Genomic DNA, 19,409 nt, shown 5'->3' with positions numbered 1-19,409 from the left:
ACCCGAACTCAATCTGCTCTAAATTCAAGAATATCTAAAAATATTGCTAATGAACTTCAGTTTGAATATTATTTTATGTTGTGTTGGCACTTGGGAATTACTTGTCGAATATAAACCCGTCAGTCTGTCAATCCAAGAAGAAGTAATGCATCCTTCATGATAATCTAAGTCATTTACACCTGATAAGAGAATTCCCGCTAGTTAATCTTTGCAAGAAGACAGCTCCATATATCCGACGCGTGAGAGAAAACATGTGTTGTCTACAGGCGGGATGCTATTACGCAGAATTCCACACAATTGCTTGCCTATATATAATTGTCAACCGCCCTATACAGCGTCTCTCTCCTCAAGTCTGCAAGGAAGGAACAGCACTCAGTCGCGTCCGTCTCCTTTACAGAGCTCAATGGTAGGTTCTAATAGATTCTATTACGAACGGTTACGTTCAAATAGCATTTGTTTCAGACTGTTCTGTTTAGTGTACTTCAGCCTTTCGCGTAAGGTTTTCTACTGATATGCTATAAAATGGCCGCCATTTCGAAGTAATTTTCTGCAGCCTTCTCCAAAATCGCAATTTTACACTGAGAAGTCTTCAAGTTTCTAAGAAACTACAGTTGTCGTCTCACGATCGTAAACGGTTACCGACATTTCTAAAGAAATGTCTGCATAATTCTACACATTCTAAGCTAATCCTAAGGAGGCTGCAGATTTATCCGAAATATCCATTGTCCTTTCAAGATTTACTGATGATCTGACGTAATTCTCTGCAGCTTTCTTCAGGCATATTCTGAGGCTATAGCAGGGAGTTTCAGACATCCACGTTTACGCATTCTGTGCGAAAACTGTTTACATTCAAACTGCTTTTTTTCAGTAACCGCTTCCTAAACTCATTTTTTATTTGTTTCGAAATATAAAGCACAAACAACACACCGTTTGACCGATCTGTATTTTGCTTGTATTGTACAAAAATTCTGAAACTTCAGTAATTCTACTAAAGAGCGCGTGCTGTAGTAAGCATGATTCTTCTCTTTAAATTGTATCATTCAGCGTTTACATTGCCCAATATATGTCTTGGGAACTTCGTGAATCTTAATTGGAAGTATTACTAATTCTCAATATACCAACATTTTCTTCTTATAAAATTGTAAGTTGAGGTAAATCTATCCTGTAACAAGACGTGAAAGTCCATAGGGATGTGAGATGTCGAGGCTCCTATATGTTCTAGACCAATGTTTCTCAACCGCCGGGCCGCGGCTCGGTAACTGGCCCGTCCGCGGTCTCACAAAGGTTGAGAACCACTCTTCTAGACAGTCGGCTCACAGATGACTGTGAGATTGTGAGCCCTACGCGCCGGCTGCCCCTTAAGCCCCAGAAAAATACATGGTATTCATTTGTGTTAGAGGCTAAATCGACCCCAGGGACATAGTGTGGCTGGAAGGATCAAGTAAATTAAAAAATATATTATGACTCCCATCGGGAATGGAACCCGTGACCTTTCGGCTTGTAACATAGTGCCTCAAGCAACTACGCTACCGGGTGCCCCTTTTATTAAATTGTAATAAAACATATTCCATAACACGTGTCGCTCTAACCGAAAAGTAATCATTATCAAAAAAATCGCTGTTAGGATAACGGAATATGTGTTTAGACCTTGAAGAAAGCAGTCTTCTGGGATTTGGCACCGTGTATATGTGGTGTCAACCGACGTTTCGGAGGAACGTATCGCCTCCATCTTCAGGGTAGAAGAAGGTAAAAGTCTGCTTTTACCGGTTCTCACGATCTCTTAGCTTGCAGATTTCTTATATTTTTTCTTCTACCCTGAAGATGGAGGCGATACGTTCCTCCGAAACGTCGGTTAACACCACATATACACGGTGCCAAATCCCAGAAGACTGCTTTCTTCATAGTCACCGCCGTGAAAGCCTCAAATCTTACATCGTGTTTAGACCTTCTTCCGAAAAACCAGTAGCATGGACTTCATTTCATATCGGTCTCCTCTGCTATCAGATATGAAGGGGGGGGGGAGATTATGCCGACATGAACAGAAAGGAGTCAACGACGCTGATCAAAATTGCTGGCAGGAACTGGTTCAGGTGGCGAAGGCATGGTTTCCGATTAGGTGTCCTCTGTCTCTCTCTTTATCCGCCCCCATCTCTTTCTCCCCCTTCCAAAGACCACAACGTCAATCCAACCCCACTGTGGTATTAAAACTTTTAGCGAAGCCAATTAATTTTTGATGACGTAGCTTTGAAATTTTTATTTTGTACTTACGTCACTAATATTATATCGTTCTAGAACAGACATAGGAGAATACTCTGCGGAAGCTCTCAATTTCCAGCGAACGTTCCTTCAGGATGACAACTGAAGTGCTGCTAGACAGAACTATCGAACAAGTTATAAGAATGAAATGAAAAACTACTAGGAGTTTCAAAATTACATACAGCAGTGGTTTTTCAACTTTATGTTCTATGGACCACTTGTGATAATAAAAAAAAGTCATTGATCATTTGATTTCGGGGGTAATAAAGCGCTTGTTTTGGAAGAAGAGATTATTGTGATCACTTCCAATCTCTTCGCGCAAGAAGCTGAAGTGTCTAGTGCTCAATGGGTGCGCATTGTTGTACTTCGTAAATTTTACTTCTTCCTCCAGCACTATTTTAAAACTATTTGGAATCTTCTTTACTCAAGAGATGTTCCCGAAGAATGATACAGTGTGTTGCAGTCTATAATCGTGCCACTGATTAGACGTGTACACATAGGCCACTCATCCTTGGCATTGCTGAAGTGCCGTCAGCATACATATCAACACATCGTGAACAGGCGAGGTTATTGTTTAAAACAAATTCATTTAATGCTTCGTAAATTGCTTTGCACGTTGTGTTGGTAGGCAGAAGAAGACACGAAATGAATTCAGCATAGTTAGTTAGTTATGTAGAGAGGGTGGGTTTCCCCATACACCGCGACCAGTTTGATCTATTGTGCTTCCTCTATGATATTCTACCAGTCTCTTTACCCTACCGATAAATGGTGCGTACCATCAGTCCCGCCGAGCAAGCGAGTTCGGCCACTTGTTTAGCGGTGTCTATAATGCTCCCCCATTTTTCCGGGAATGAAATATCTGACATGTGCCAGAAGGTTGGAATCTCCCACAATGTCTGTGAACTCTTCTCTTACGGGAGTTTCCCATTGAACCTGAACTGTTAATTCATGAGAAATGCGAGTTATTCTAAAGAAGCTTCAGGTATAGACTTCTTCTTCTTCTTCTATTCCTGTTGCTCCCACTTGGAGCATAGGGCATCCGTGAAACGCTCGTTTCACTTCAGATTTCTTATTATTCTAAGACAGTCGGTACGACTCCTTGGACGGGGGATCAGCCCGTCGAAAGGCCGGTACCTGACGCAAACACAGAATAAACGCAGACAGACATCCATTCCTTGAGTGGGATTCGAACCCACGATCCAAATGTTCGAGCGAGCGAAAAATGTCATCCCTTAGAACGCGCGGCCACTGTGATCGGCCAGGTAAAGACTAGCAGTTAAATTTTCCCTTTCAGTTGTGGGTTGCAATTGAACCCATGACCTCCTACTCGAACTCACACGTTTTGAGAAACACTCTTAAAATGTTCATTATGTGCATGCATACAGGAATGTAACGCCACTCAATTAGCCAGCCAATTAGATCACGAAATATCAACGAACGCGATTTAGAAAAAAGGAGATTGAAATTGAAGCCAGGAATTCAGACCGTTCGACCATCGCGAGCCCGCATGTTATCATGCAACTTATATTACTAAGCCGCATGACGTAATCAGTAGTATTGCAACAGGATAAGGACTCATCTGTCACGAGAAGGAAGCGGGGTGTGGAGGGTACGGAAATGTTGCCGAATGTACGTACACCACCGGACGTTGCGGATCATTAAATGTCGCTCCTGCTTCGCTTTATGGAGATAAAGAGAGTTGCAGTGAAGGAAGGCCTAATATACATTGCTTTCCTCAGTTTCTCCAGGGAAATGGTGACAAGTTACCTTAAAATAGGTCACGACCTCATAATTTCACATTCTTTGGAATTCGTCGTTTTCATCGTCCGCCAATTAGCTGCTGAACACCAGTGATGGCGAACTGCTGGCACCGGTGCCAAGTCTGGTACCGAATGAGACACTGGCTGATTCCGGGTAACTATAAGTTTTCTTTATATTGTCACGTGTTGGGTATGTCACGCGACAAATAACTTCACGTGGGTCTCGGATTCAGCGAATCTTTATTGAACACTCACACTTATACACTTACGAGTACAATTATTATCCACTGCTTCACTGTTATAATTACTTCTTGTACCACTGATCTCGGCTGCTGTATTTCGAATGTCTTCTGTAGCGGCTGTTCCCAGGCTTACTTCTGTATCTCTCGGCATCTGCCCCGAGACGCCCGAGACTGTCTGGCGAGTCAGTCAGAGTCAGAGTCAGAGTTACATTGCGACTGACGGTCAGTCAGTCAGTAAGTCTTGGTGTCGAGCCCCATTTGGGGCTCATGACCAGATATTAATTATTACCGTTTGACAGTTACGGTCTTGTTTCAATGGGGCGCCCTCTCTGACGAGAGGACGGGTCTGTCTTTTGTATATGCTGCTGGCCCTTGCCAGCGCAGTCTTTCTCGGGTCCGAGTCCCTTGGGACTCGCGACCATATTTTACTGTCTCAGAATTGAGACTTCCCTTTTCGTCGCCTCCTACGACTCGCAGGGTCACGGTGGAGGTATTCGACCCCGCCTCCACACGGGGTCTCCCTCTCTGTCTGGCGAATGCATTCAACCCCCTTTTAGACCCTCGGCCGCTGCTATGCAAATGAACCCTCTATTATAACCGTGGAAACGCTGCTTTGTTGATTCTGCGATTCCTACGCAACGACCCACTGTTATTGCGTTGTCTCTGTGGGAACGCTCTGTGTATTCGTTGTAACCATGGAGATTCGACGCTCTCGACGCAACGGCTCACTGTTGTTGCGTTACTGTGGAAGTGTCTTTTCCAAACACGTTACAATATGTATCAGCACTTGGAGCCATCTGATAATTCGAAATTTCACCAGTTTATTATTTCACATTCGTAAGTCACTGTCGCGCGTTATTGACCAGACAAGGGGTTTTGATTGATAAATATGTTCATTGAACACGTATAAATCGTAACTACAAGGAATTGTAACGCCCTCACTAATTCATGCACTCTACTTCTCAGTTCACTATGCCTTCACCAGTCGTTGCCTGGTAAAGGATCTCTCAACAATGTCCTCTGCTTCCATGCTCATATCCTTACCGACTGTCGACTGTCTTGCACTTAACCTAGTGCTCCAGCTGTCAAACTGACTGGCTACTAATTTGCTGCTGGTCCTCGCCAGCACAATAATTCTTGGTCTTCATTCCCAAGGGACTCATGATCATATTTTACAGCCTCGCGGCTCTGGGAGCTTTCAGACCACTCTCTGTCCAACTGACTGAATGCTAATTGCTGCTGGTCCTTGCCGGCATGGTGATTTTAAAACGCCGCTTCAAACAATTCCTCCATTTCTCCGTTTCCGCTCAAAAATGCCTAGCAACGGCTGTCTCTCCTAGATCGATGTCAAAATTTATTTTATTTTTTGTTTTTTTATTTATCCGGCCCTAATCTTGAGTAGTGCGGTTACTCAGAGAGAAAGAGTCGAAAGAAAACTTTTTGTTGTATTGTCGATTATTTTTATGTATATTTATTAGCACTCAGAATTAAATACATTCTTTAAGCTAATTTGCTAATTTAAACACCGTCCTCGTGTGCTTATTGTATCGTGATGAGGGCTCCATCAACGAGAGATCCTCTTCAACCATCAGGTAGATCTGCTGGCCATAATTTCTTTAACGTTCTTCGTTGTTGTTGTTCCAGTAGGGGCTGCAGTAATGTATTACTATAGTGTCCTAGTTTATCATGATATTTTATGCTTTTTTCTTGGATGACTTCTTTGATGGATGATACATTGAGATCGTCATGTAGGGTCTGATTAGTCACATACCAAGGTGCATTTGTGATCATCCGCAGTATTTTGGACTGCCTTCGTTGCATTATGGCTATGTTCGATTTACTGGCGCATCCCTATAGTTCGATTCCATAGGTCCAAATAGGCTTTATGATTGTCTTGTAAAGAAGTACTTTACTATCTAGCGATGTGCTAGATTTCAGCAATGAAATACATCAAGACAAATTAAACAATCCAACCCAAAAACGAAATTAGTGTAATTTGTCACGCTAAGAATTAAGAAACTGTCTAGAGTGTAGTATTAGATATTCCATTACTTCACCAAGTGGGGCTGACACCATTTCATTCTGGCTAGTAGCATGTGATGTAAATATGGGAAAAGGAATATTATAAAGAATGCAGATAAGAAAATGTTAAGAACTTAATAGTTCTCTATTCAAATAAAACAATGTTCTCTCATGAAATCTGTGGATAGGTATATGTAAAATGGTAATTCAGAGAGACAGAGAAATAAATGTAAGTCTTGACGATGTCAGGAACTATTTGAACATGGACAGTGAAGTTCTGATAATTTGTAGAAATCTGTGATATCCCATTCATCAATATACTTCAATCTTTCCGGAAGAAATTTAGTGGCATTTCATATCTTTATGCCAAATGTGTATAGTACTTAAACCTTGAAACCTGCAGAATGTCTGTTTTTCAAGTTTATGGCAGTAAACGAAGCTAGCACTCTCTACCCGGAAGTCAGCCGTACTATAGGCGTTATGACGGTTATGACCTGGGGCGTGGGCCGGCTATGAGAACACATGAATGGGAAAGACAACTGCATCCATTTCTCATGTTCAGCAGAGAGGTGGTAGAAAGCGCGTATGAAGAAGACTTCGTATGTAATCGCACTGCGTAACATTCGAGAAAAAAATAATTGTTCGAAAATGTGTGATACTCTGCGCATCACAGATATCAGACCTACCCTACCGTCTCATTCCACATGTACCGAAGGCCATGGAATCATTGCTGCCAATATGCAGGAAGTGTGACTGGAAACTTCGTAGAACTTGTTTTTAGTGGTTATGTTATGTAGGAAAACAGTTTATGTATCAAGGCTAATATGAAATTTTATTTCTGTCAAGCCTAATGTTTAGTCTCAGACAACGTTACTGCGTAAGTTTATCACATATTTTAATCGGAAAGTTATTGAGCATTTTCAAGTAGCCAGCGGATTAACCTAACCTTACTTCGATAATGTTGTGCAAATGTCACGTCTTCTTATGTAATTTGTTCCGACGATTACAGGATATACTTTCAGGTCCACATTCTGTGGGCATGAGCAGTTTCCATGCTGTTATGGCAGGTATTGCTCAATGAGGACCAAAAATTTCGTTCTGTTTCTTATATGTGTTGTGGCCACCAGTATATTCCTCATTCTGGTAGGCAATCAGCGCCCTTCAATCCAGACACTTGTGACAGAAACTCACAAGCAGCTGAACAATCTAAAGAATTTCAAGGTAATACAAATTGAATTGTTTTGATTTATTAAATGCCTACTGTGTGATTATTTAATTTCACTTACGCTGACATATAATTTATAATATAAAAATGCTGGTGGTGATTGCTAATTATAGCTTGAAGACCTATCTATGCTAGGTGGTATACTTAATGTAAAGTTTGTATTTCAGGAGAATCTGGAAAATGCAGAAGAAAAGAGGTTCTTAGCAGATGACAAGTATCTTACTTTGTTAGGATTTACTGAACATCCACGACTTTATCCAGCAGCAATTTGGAAAAACACTTCTCTTCCCATAATTGTCACTTATGTAAGTGATTTCATTTACACATGTTAAATTCATGAAGTGTAGATTTCTTCCATTACCTTCTTGTGACATTAAGGATTGACAGTAACCAGTTCATGTCATAAGAGAAGTCAGTTCCTATGGTTAAATATTATGTTCTCTCAAAATGTNTTCCAAGGGAATGTGGAAATAGTATGTGCTCCTTTTTCAGAATTCTTTTAACCCATCCATTGTCTTCTGTTAGGTCACTGTGTGACCTTTCCAGTTGATAAAAATATTAAGTAAATCAAGAATCAGAAGCAAAAATGTTTAACATGCATGAAATAAAACAACATTAATTCCATTAACTGATACTGAACCATCAGTGCACAGTAATGTAATTTTGATTACACTGCTGTTTTCTCTGCTGCTCAATTTTGTATTCAGTTTTCTGTAAAATAATACCATAGTATTTTATGTATAAGTGTTTGTTGAATGCAATAATGGATTGTCACTAATAAATGATGGTGTATTTACTTTGGCACATTAATTCTTGAGACTAATATTGAATGTAGCTTGTTGTAGTGGCCAAGTGCCACATTACAGAACAGATACATCCTCAATTTCAGATCAAAGCTGATAACAGCAAAGAATATCTTGCATGGATGGCAGCACCAATCAAATTGCTGAGAGGCTTAGAAACTCTGAACAGAATAAATGTTTACCGTAAAGTCTGGAAAATTCTTACACCTGGGCATCAGCTGTGTATAGGTTCTGAATATCACTGTATCCATATTAAATGTAGTTTATTTATTTGTATTTATTTATATCATCTCTATAGATCATTGTTACATGATATAGGACAAGTCAGTTACCTGACCAGCACTGTGCTCAGAAAAGAATGCATCAAACGTCTGATCTGCAGATGATACAGAATGTTCCTGGAGCTGATATACAAACTGTCTTTGAATTTTTACTCTGATGTGGATGAAGGGAGGATAAGAAGATGACTTATATTTACTGATAAAGCATCATTCCACTTGTCTATCTGATTGAGTAAATTACACAACTCTACAAGGACACAAGACTTTGAAATTATGTGTGACATATATAATGTAGTTGGAAATTGTGTGCAGAAATGAATCACTATATTGTGTAACTATTAACTTATAATTCCTTCTACCTTCACTGTAGAGGTAGGAACATTTGAAGAAAAGTAAAAGGTAAAGCTGTCCCTGTAACAGGCCTTGAAGGCCCAAAGGGGTGTGAGAGGTCAAGGCTCCCACTTCTTCTAGATAGTAGGCTCATAGATGGCAGTAATTGTTGTCAGCCTTATGTGCCAGACACTCTTTATGCCCAGGAAGATTCCTGGTACTCATTTCTGTTAGAGGCTGAGTCAACGCCAGGATCATATTGTGGCTGCAAGGATTAGGTCAATTGAAAAACCCAGTGACCTCGTCAGGATTCGATCCCGCAACCTTCCGGCTTGTAGCATAGTGCCTCAACCAACTACACTGCCATGTGCCCCTTTGAAGGAAGTAGGTCTCTTAAATTCTTCACAGAATTTCTTGTTATATTTGCAGCTTGTAGGTCCTTTTCTGTCTTTCACAACAAATTTTTATACATGTTCTTCACTTTTTATTAGGAAATGATACTCTCTTTTGATTTTTCCACACATTACACTGTTATAAATAGTACTGAACTTGCAGAAGTTCAAAGTTACCTTTTGTTCTAAGGTGAAATTTTTCCAAAAAAGATAAGTAATTGATAAGTATTGACCAAAAACTGTGTGTATCCTATTCCTTTCTTTATTTTGATTCTAATTTTGTGGGTGGTTTGACTTATAAAGAGGCTTGTTGAGACCCAGCATATCTTTTTTTTTTCAGCTTCAGGGGCACTGTAACAGTAGTCGATGCAGTGTTATAAATTTTGAACTCAGTTTCTTTCCTTCGCATGTTGAAGAGGAAAGGCTACATGCATTTCGTCCACTTATAATTCAGGTAATTTTTTTCAATAAGCATTGCCTTGTTGAACAGTCACATGTACCACGAATAAGTGGCCTTCATCGTTTTAACAAATTTGCCAGTGTTATGAAATTGCCTTCCACTCTACCTGCAGTTTTATACCACAATATGCTATTTTAGGTCCATCTTGATACCCTATTTCCATAACTACTTTGCTTTCTTTCCCAAAATTTGTGTGTGCATTTTATTATGACCCTTGTGTTTTATGTGGATACTGTGTATATTAACATTCTTATTTTATTTATTAAGGTGACATTAGATCAAAATCATATATCTTGATGTGCCTAATAATGTAATTTGTTATATTAATCCTATGCAGTCTTGATACTGAAAGTGTTGTATAACCCATGGTAAAGTAAAAAGAAGTAAAACTATCCCTGTGCCAGGCCGTGAAGGCCCATAAGGTTGTGAGACGTTGAGGGTCACACATTATCTAGACAATCGGCTCAAAGATGGTACCCATGTTAATGCTTAATACTTGACAGTTGAAACTTATTAACTACAACAGTTATTGACTTTTTGGACATGATCCACCCTCAAATTTTTTAAACATTTTAAAACAACATTTTGGTGACTGGATTCTATCACCTTCTTCAGGTAAAAGCCTATTTGTTTGGACTATTACATGAAGATGGAGACAGGATCCAATCTCTGAAACATTCATTCAATCATTCATTCATTCATTGTTAGAGGAGGTGGGTTTCCCCATGCACTTAGACCAGTTATTGGTCCATTGTGCGATCTCTGAAACATTGCGTTTTAAATAAGAAATGGGACAATGGATAATGTCCAAAAACTCAGTAATTGTGTTAATACACCACCATCACAAACTTTTAGATCTCATGTTAACTACTGCCTTAATGTGTTTAAGAAAGACTGTATGCCTTTTAATTCAGTCTAGAAAACCAATATTAATGGCCATGACAATCCATTACACTGATAACGTGACACCCTCTGTCCACAAACGTTGGCACTAACTTCGCCGACAAGCAGTGGTCACTCAGTCAGTATAGTTTGCTTGCAGACTACAGGCCATGGAGTTTGTTTCTGTTTGTATGCCTATTACTGTTTTACTTCCAATGGTATCATCAATGCAAAATCAGGTTTTCTGTGTTTATGTTCTGTCCGTGAATTGCAATTTATTTATGTTTCTTCTGTAGGATGTTAGTGAAAGTAGTTGGCCGTGTCATAGCTCAAGCGGTTAGTCACTGGCTTCCCACCACGGTGGCCTGTGTTCAATCCTGGGTCTGGTCAAGTGGGATTTGTGGTGGACAAAGTGGCGCTGGCGCAGGTTTTCTCCAAGTACTTTGGTTTCCCCTGCCAATCTTCATTCCACCAAATTCTCCATCATCATAATCACCCAGGGCAGGCTACAGTAGGTCAATCAGTGGCTGCTGTGCCGAGTGGACCCAGTTGGACTCCAACCTCCACTAAGCAAATTTACTTTTTTAATTTTAGTGGAAGTAGTTCATAGCTTATTCCTTGGAATGAAAACCTTACATTTTGCTTTAATAATAATACTATATTCCCCTTGTTCCTCTGTTGCAACAACTTTTCAGGGAGTTAGTCTAGCACACTCCAAAGGTAACTGATACTCTTACTTTTTATATATTGTTGTGTTAATATAAGATGTGTGTTGCCAGAAATTGCTAATGGCAATTTTGTAAAGCATACAGTAGACAAGTGATAGAAGCAATGAAAAGTTACTTATCTGAATGTGTCTAACTGTATTAAAAAAAAATTAAACTGGATTTTGAGTGAAACTATTGAAGTTGCAGGCATTTTGGAAGGAACAGTGTCCCTACAGTAAATTCCTCAAATGCTTCACACCAATGGCAAGTACTTTTAAAAACTTTTAAAATCCTGACATGTATTACTTGTTTAGGATGCTTTGAACAAGGCTGGTGCTGTCCTGTTTCTGGAGTCTGACCAGCGCCTTGTTACTGGACACCTGGAGCCTTTGATTCAACAGGCTTTAGGAGGTGCAGGAGTGGTCAGTTGGGCCACTCACTATGCCACCTCTTCCCTCACTCATCCAAAGATGTTTGATTACTTCCAAACCAAAGTTGACAGCTTCTTTTTCCTGCCCATGGTTGAATCAACAGTGCTGCTGTTCTACAACTTACCTGGTGTCCATAATGGTCTCATGCTGCCATGGGTTCAGTGTGCCCTTACACCAGATTGTATACTCCCAATTGGTAAGTGTTATGTAACCTCCTCTCTGTGGCAAATGTACCCAGTTTTCTTGCAGTGGTATGTATATGCTGAGGTCAAATAGCTTCAGATGAAACTTACAGTCTTATTGTACGAGGTGTTATCAGAAAGTTCTTGAACTAGGTCAAAAAAGAAATTCTGGCTTAACTTACTCAATTTTGGCTGTGATCTCCTTCAAAATAGTCTCCTTGGGGATGTATACAGCTATCCCATAATTTTTTCCACACTTCAGAAGCACTATGGAAGTCATTTTCCTTGATGCTGTTGAGTACCACTTGTGATTCCCTTTGGATGTCAGACACTGTTTCAAAATGTCATCCCTTCAGTTTCATTTTCAATTTGGGAAACAAAGCGAATCACAGGGGGCTAAGTTCGGCAAGTAGGGAGGATGGGGAACGTTAACCATGTTGTTGTTAGTCATAGACTCTGTGGTTTTCAGGGATGTGTGGGTGGGCACATTGTCATGATGAAGGGGCCAGTTGTGGTTGCACCAAAGCACCAGTCTTCTTCAATGCACATTTTCTCTTGAGGGGGGGTCACAGTAAAAGTCAGAGCTGGCTGAAGTGTTAGGAGAAACAAATTCACGGTGAACAGTCTCCTTCACACCAAAAAAATCAGTGAGCATGCTCTGTTGAACTCTGGACCTGCCATGCCTTTTGTGCTCTTTGTGATTGTGAGCTCTTTCACTGTGATGATTGTTGCTTTGTTTCTGAATCATAACCATAAATCCAACTTTCATCACACATTATAATCCTAGAGATACTCATAAAAGTTGGGTCCTCGTTAGCCTTCTCTCATAGCTCAAGACACATGTTTACGTGCCACTGCTTTTGATCATTTGTCAAGAGTTGGGGAACATACTTTGTGGCAATGGAATGCATCTTCAAATTCTCTGTTAGAGCTCGTGGCAAACTCCATAACTGATCCCAGCGGTGTCTGCAAGCTCATGGATTGTTCGGTGATGGTCTTTGTGGATGAGTTCTCAAATTTTTTCAACATTTTCTGTCATTTTGCTGGTGCACCCTGAATATTCATTATCTTCAGTTGACACTTGTAGCACCTCGTATGGGATGTATTTATTTATTTACTTTTTGGTACTTATCTATAAGCTGCTGCCATATATAGATGTTCATTTCTTCAATTGTGGCCTTACTACCACCTGTTCATAAAGCTAGCCATGGCCAACATTATTTTTTTTTATTGCTAGTGGGGTGGGGCTGAGTCCCTTGTACTGTGACCACTTCTGGCCTATTGTACCAGCCCCAGGTGATAGGTGAGGGTGATTGTGGACCAGTTGGTGGTATGAAGATTGGCAAGGGAAACCGAAGTACTCAGAGAAAACCTGACCCAGCACCACTTTGTCCACCACAAATCCCACTTGACCAGACACGGGATCGAACCTGGGCCACTGCAGTGGGAAGCCAGTGACTAACCGCTTGAGCTATGGCGTGGCCAATGCTATATGTACTAAGGTCCATTCGCATTACTGCAGAAGTATGACATTGCCAAACTCAGATACTTCTGAATGTGCAGTTTGTGCTACATATGCATTGTGAACATATACATAATTGGATTTTTTAATTGACTTAATCCTTCCAGCCGCAATGTGGCCCTGAGATCGACTCAGCCTCTAACAGAAATGAGTACCAGGAATTAAATAATCTTCCTCGGAAGTAAAGGGCTGCCGGTGCTTAAGGCTGACAACCTTATCGCCATCTTTGAGCCGATCATCTAGATAATGTGGGGACCCTCACCGTCTCAAAATNTAAATAATCTTCCTCGGAAGTAAAGGGCTGCCGGTGCTTAAGGCTGGCAACCTTACTGCCATCTTTGAACCGATCATCTAGATAATGTGGGACCCTCACCGTCTCAAAATTCTATGGGCCTTCACGGTCTGGTACAGGGATAGCTTTACTTTACTTTTTACAGTATAACAAGTCGTGGTATATCAAGGGTCCTCTGTACTCTCTTCCTCCTCCTTGTCCTCCTCCTACTCCTCCACCATTATCACCACCACTATCACAACATCATCATTGTCATCATTATTGTATGAGGTAGAAATGGTAGTTTTTCTACTGTCCCAATTCTGAAAATGGCCTTGTGGCTGTTGTCTTAATGCTTTTCTTTTTCCTTGTATTATAATTATTAGTATATATGCAGTGCTGTTTCTGTAATTGGGCTTGTAGCTGTTGACTTGTCTCATGAACTTAAGGAACTAAAGTGATGTCATCACCATCATCATATTGTATTGGATAGATGAGGAAGTTATTCAAACGATGTTATTACAGACACAAACATATGTAACTTTCAGTTTTAAGGTACACTGTGTTACTGCAAATTACATTATATCTTTTTCTGTGTCTCTGACAGGTGCACAATCCGGTGGTTGCCGTTTCAACAAAAAGCCACAGTATCGTTACTCAGGATGCCATCGGTATGATGGTTCTGCTCTCAATATTGTCCTTGGCCTTAAATTTGGATTTGATGAAGGAAAGTATACATACAGAGGTCATACAGAGAAATTCTTCAGGAAAGTGGGACCAGATATTATTGCAGCAGAGATGGCAGGATTGGAGGGAAATGCTACTGAGTCAACGGTTATGACCAGGGATGGCATCTGAGAAATCTCACCAAACAGGTTCACCAGGAATGTCAGGTCAGTTTTAGAAAAATTAGTCTGAAGTAGGTCCTTGTTACTCCACACTTCATTATTCACATATATACTAAACCCTCTCTAATCTGGTTACAGTTAATTTGGATGTAAGATAATCCAGATCAAAAATGAAAAATTAAACATTTTGGTTGCACATGAGTACATTAAAAGACACATAGAATTTAGAAGCAAGAGGACTCTCAGGCTGTTGGAGGCAGCTGGAGAGACTGAAACTGTGTAAGAAAATATATTTTTCATCAGCATTACCTATATTATTAAGTTTTTCTTTTGTTTGTTTTCTAAGTTTTTAGGGCTATCTTTTGCTTCATTAATCCTGATTATCACTTAATCCAGATAACATTTTCCCCTGCTTAATCCAGATTCAAGGGTTTCCTGTACTGCTACTTTAAGTGTGTCCTCTTTCAGAATTATGTATCTTTTATAACCTGCAAATTCCTATGAAAAGTTTTCATTACAGTATAAGACTGTATTCCAGCATTCCTTGCTGAAGTTTGCAGATACAGAAGGTAAAGACCATTGTTTGCTATGAATAAGATGTATGTTTCTGGTATCTCTAATATAGGCATCATTTTGTTCAAATGACTAACTTTAATAAGAACACATATTACCTGCTCACTCATAGATGGTTAGAGATCCTGCTGAGCTATTGGAGAGAGTAAGTCCGAAAAATACCACATTGTACTGACCATTTATTAAGAAGTGAATAGTGCTACTATAATGATGACCGAAAGAAAAAATGTACATTCAATGACACATTAAAAACTTTTGAATGAATGAGTTAAATGTGATACCGTGTCACCCACATCAGCAGAGGAACAGTGTTTTCTGATGGATCCATGCAGAGGCTATATATACAGAGTGCGGCAGCATAATTTGCTGATTTGAATTTGGTGCCAGGAAGCGAGGTTAGGCCGTTAGAGGGTGCGGATGGTCTCATTCGAACGGGTGGGTCGGGAAGTTTGTTCTTCCTTCCACTTTAGTACCGAGAATGCGTTGGACGAAGGAACAGTGCGCGTTTGCCATAGAGGCTCACTTTTCTAACGGTCGCTCGATCATCGCCACGCAGCGAGCATTCCGCGCGCACTTCAGTATTTCCGCCTGAGCTCGTGTTCCTGGTCAGCAGTCGATTGTTACATGGGCAAACACATTCAGGAGAACTTGCAGTGTGGAAAAGAGAAGATCAGGGAACGGCCCGTCAGATCACCCCAAAACATCGAGGTGGTAAGGCAGTCTTTTTTGCGATCTCCTTGGCGCTCGGCACGCAAGCATGCAGCTGCCCTTGGAACGTCTGATCGTTCTGTGAGGCGAATTCTTCATGATGACTTCCACTTTCATTCTTACAAGTTGGCTGTGGTGCAAGAACTCACTGAACGCGATTTTTCTGCTCGGCAACATGCATGGGAAGCGTTCCTTGAAACTTTGCCTGATGTTGTGCTTGTGTTCTTTAGTGACGAGGCTCATTTCCATCTTTCTGGATGTGTGAACAAGCAAAACATGCGCTACTGGAGTGATAACAATCCCCGAGAACTTCATAAGAGGCCCCTTCATTGTGAACGTGTAACTGTTTGGTGTGCACTGTCGAGAGTAGGGATTATTGGTCCCTACTTTTTTTAAGAGAATGAGGTTGCAGTTACAGTGAATTCTGTTCGCTATGCGAAAATGATCAAAGAATTTTTTTTTGCCAATTCTTGACAAAATGGATGTTGGGGATGTGTGGTTTCAGCAGGATGGAGCCACGGCACACATGGCACGAACTGCAATGCGTGTTTTGCGGGAGCACTTCCCCGGGCGCCAGATTTCTTTGAGGGGTGATCTTCAGTGGCCGGTACGCTCACCTGATATAGCCCCTTGTGACTATTTGTTATGGGAGTATCTGAAATCCCTCGTGCACACCGATCGTCCAAGGACCCTTGCTCAACTGAAGGAGAATATTCGCCAAGCCATAGCCAACATACCCATCGCTATGCTGGAAAGAGTCGACCGACACTTCGGAATTCAGGCAAATCAGTGTATCGCCAATGGGGGGCGCCACTTGTTGGATAGAATTTTTAAAACAGAGTAAACGTAAATTTCCAATGTTGTAGAATATGGAGAAAAAATAAGTACAACGGTACCTATAACATCTTTTGTTTTATTGATCCTTCAAATAAGCAAATTATGCTGCCACACCCTGTATATATATATATATGGACAATCAAAACAGAAGCCAGTCAGTCAAGTCTAGGGAAGTGTGGAGAGAGTCTGCAGGCAGACAAACCAGTCCATGTCTGAGGCTTTAGTGAGACATCATCCTGGTGGAGGCATGGGAGGCGGAGTAGTCCCCATTTTTTTGAGGCACTGAATAGTAACACTGAGCTAGTCATGAGGCGGTCACCAGCAAGAAAGGATGTGAACACAGAAGCTGAGGAAGCTGTCACTGGAAGCTGTAACCAGACATCTGGTCAAGACACAGCAGACTGAAAAAAAATGAGTGCATGCTATAATGAATTGCAGAATGCATAACTTAGCAATTGCACTATAGTTATTAGTAGTTATGATCATTAAGAGTTCAGTAAATCTGATTACCAGTCCAAGCCCCATCTACAGTCAAGTCGTACACATGACAATATTATATCCAGGATAGTTCAAATATGATGTTTGTTCGAAGCTGTACTTGTCTGTTAGGCTACTGTGAGTATTCTTGTTCTGGTTGAATGCTTTCCTTTGAATGCCAGTGTGGTGGTTTGCTGTTTGGAATTTGTCATTAAATAGGTTAAGATGTAACAAATATATCTTAACACTCTCACTTATTGTTACAGGTCCAAGCCTCATGGTTGGCAATGTGATGCAGTAGAATCTCTGTGTGGGAATGGGCACTCAATACTGTTGGAATTAGAACCCCCATCAGTGTTAGTTCCAAGAGAAATGTATGTTTGAAGTAGCTCAGTTGAACGTTTGTAATCCGTCAGAGTTTGGTCCAGTGATACTTCATTCATGTGGAGGATAGCTTGAGAGCAGCACTGAAGCCAGGAATGCTTCGAAGATAAACATATTTTTTTTATGTAGCAGCTTCTTAGTGATGGATTAGTTACGCAGGTTTTAGGTGTCAGTGAAACATTAACTGATGAGAAAATATGAGTAATATATTTGAAACACTGAAACAAGGTACAGAACAGTTCTCACTGCAAAGATTGCTAACTATATGCAGAATTTCATTCATATTATTAAAATGCTTGGGCCTTCATTTCTGGTAAGAAACATTTTAGCTTTTGGGGGTTCATGAAGTTTGAGTGTGGAATAAAATGTGATAACTTGCCTGAAAACTGATCTGTTTAAACCACAGAGGACTTTCTTTCCTTAGAAGGGTCACTGAATCCCCGGACAGCACGTATGTTTATGCACTTTTTCAAAGTGCAAATTGGAACTATGGAAATTTTTTCTCGAGGAAGAAGTGAATATTCTAAAAGTTGTGATTCCCAACGTTCAATTTTGAGAAAGCTGTAATATTCTGTCTTGTGGCCTGCATTTGCCAGAGATTCAGTTTAGATTCCATAATTTGACTGTTTTCAGTTTAAGGTTGTGAGTTCATAGTTTTGTATTAATTTCTATATAATTATAATAGGTACTACTTGCAAAATTGTTTTCTTTGGAAAGTGTCAAAATTTTGTGACTAGATTTACTTTCCTGACCATCAGATAACATGACATTTCACACAATCTGTGTTGATCTGGTTTAAATTCACTAGAAAATGTATTAGTAACATAGGATGAAGTGCCACTCTGTCTTCCTAAGATAGGTAAGAGTGATCAGATGTTACTTCATGGACCTTTGTCTTTGTTTCACTGAGCTTATAGGAAATGCTTACTAATCTCTTGTTAAGCATGAAGACAGAATTTACAAATTCAGTACTTCATGTAAGAATTTGTATACATGCTACAATCACGTGATGCAAAGAAATTATTTTCTGTACATAACATATATACCATATATATATATATAATGTAATTTATTTTTACAGCCTGCTTTGATTTAGGGTGTGTAGGAAGTTCATTTTGTAATTTTAATGTAACTTTTTTTTGTTATAAGAAGGAATATATAAAGTAGTTCAGATACAAACCAGTAGAAGCAGTAAATGTATGTTGCTTAGCCTTTCTATCTTACTCGATAGCTCTGTTGCCATGATATCTGTTTGGCAACAACAGTAACATCTTGTGTCAAAATTAACCCACTGGCTGAAACATACTGAATTATTGGTTTTGATTCTTGCTTCTGATAGAAAGAAATAATAAAGGATGCCTTTGTAAACTTAATTCCTATAAAATGAATGAATAATGAGCTTAAAATTGTGTGAGGCCAAAGCAAATTATATTTTTATTTATGATTTTCTGGTGAAGAGACAAATTAATTTTAGCTTCTTTAAAATGAATAATTACATCTTCAGTTGTCCTTTATCATTACTTACTTACTTACTTACTTACTTACTCATGGAGCTGAGCCCTTCTTGAGGAGCTGTCAATTCTGCAGCTGCTCGAGAATTTCCAAGCATTTTATGGAACCTAAAGGTTCATTACCATGTTCACAAGAGCCCTCCGCTGGTCCCTATCCTGAGCCAGATCTATCCAGTCCATACCATCCCATCCTATCTCTCTAAGATCTTCTGGCTTTCCCACCAATATCCTATACGCATTCCTTGTCTCCCACATTCGTGCTACATGACCTGCCCACCTCATCCTCCTTGACTTGGATCATTCTA

At 40.1% G+C, this 19,409-nt stretch overlaps 1 protein-coding gene across 1 annotated transcript; it reads left to right on the top strand.

Moving 5' to 3' along the window:
* Nucleotides 1-6,786: 6,786 nt before the first annotated feature.
* On the top strand, nucleotides 6,787-19,178 carry LOC111864022. Its single transcript, XM_023850951.2, has 7 exons — nucleotides 6,787-7,157; nucleotides 7,290-7,501; nucleotides 7,673-7,810; nucleotides 9,652-9,765; nucleotides 11,675-11,987; nucleotides 14,374-14,659; nucleotides 17,476-19,178. Exons 2-6 carry the CDS (start codon nucleotides 7,358-7,360, stop codon nucleotides 14,622-14,624), a joined length of 960 nt encoding a protein of 319 aa, XP_023706719.1. The 5' UTR covers nucleotides 6,787-7,157; nucleotides 7,290-7,357; the 3' UTR covers nucleotides 14,625-14,659; nucleotides 17,476-19,178.
* The last annotated feature ends 231 nt before the right edge of the window (nucleotides 19,179-19,409 follow it).

The sequence above is a fragment of the Cryptotermes secundus genome, unplaced genomic scaffold, assembly GCF_002891405.2.
Source record: "Cryptotermes secundus unplaced genomic scaffold, Csec_1.0 scaffold303, whole genome shotgun sequence".
In the NCBI taxonomy this organism is placed as follows: Eukaryota; Metazoa; Arthropoda; class Insecta; order Blattodea; family Kalotermitidae; genus Cryptotermes; species Cryptotermes secundus.
This window is presented reverse-complemented; position numbering and strand designations above follow the sequence as displayed.

Bases quoted from the DNA above. Each gene is read 5' to 3' on its own strand.
- LOC111864022 (XM_023850951.2), top strand. From the start codon at position 7,358: ATGAGGACCAAAAATTTCGTTCTGTTTCTTATATGTGTTGTGGCCACC. The intron at 7,811-9,651 runs GTAAGTGATTTC...TTTTTTTTTCAG, and splicing joins TTCCCATAATTGTCACTTAT to CTTCAGGGGCACTGTAACAG. The intron at 11,988-14,373 runs GTAAGTGTTATG...TGTCTCTGACAG, and splicing joins AGATTGTATACTCCCAATTG to GTGCACAATCCGGTGGTTGC.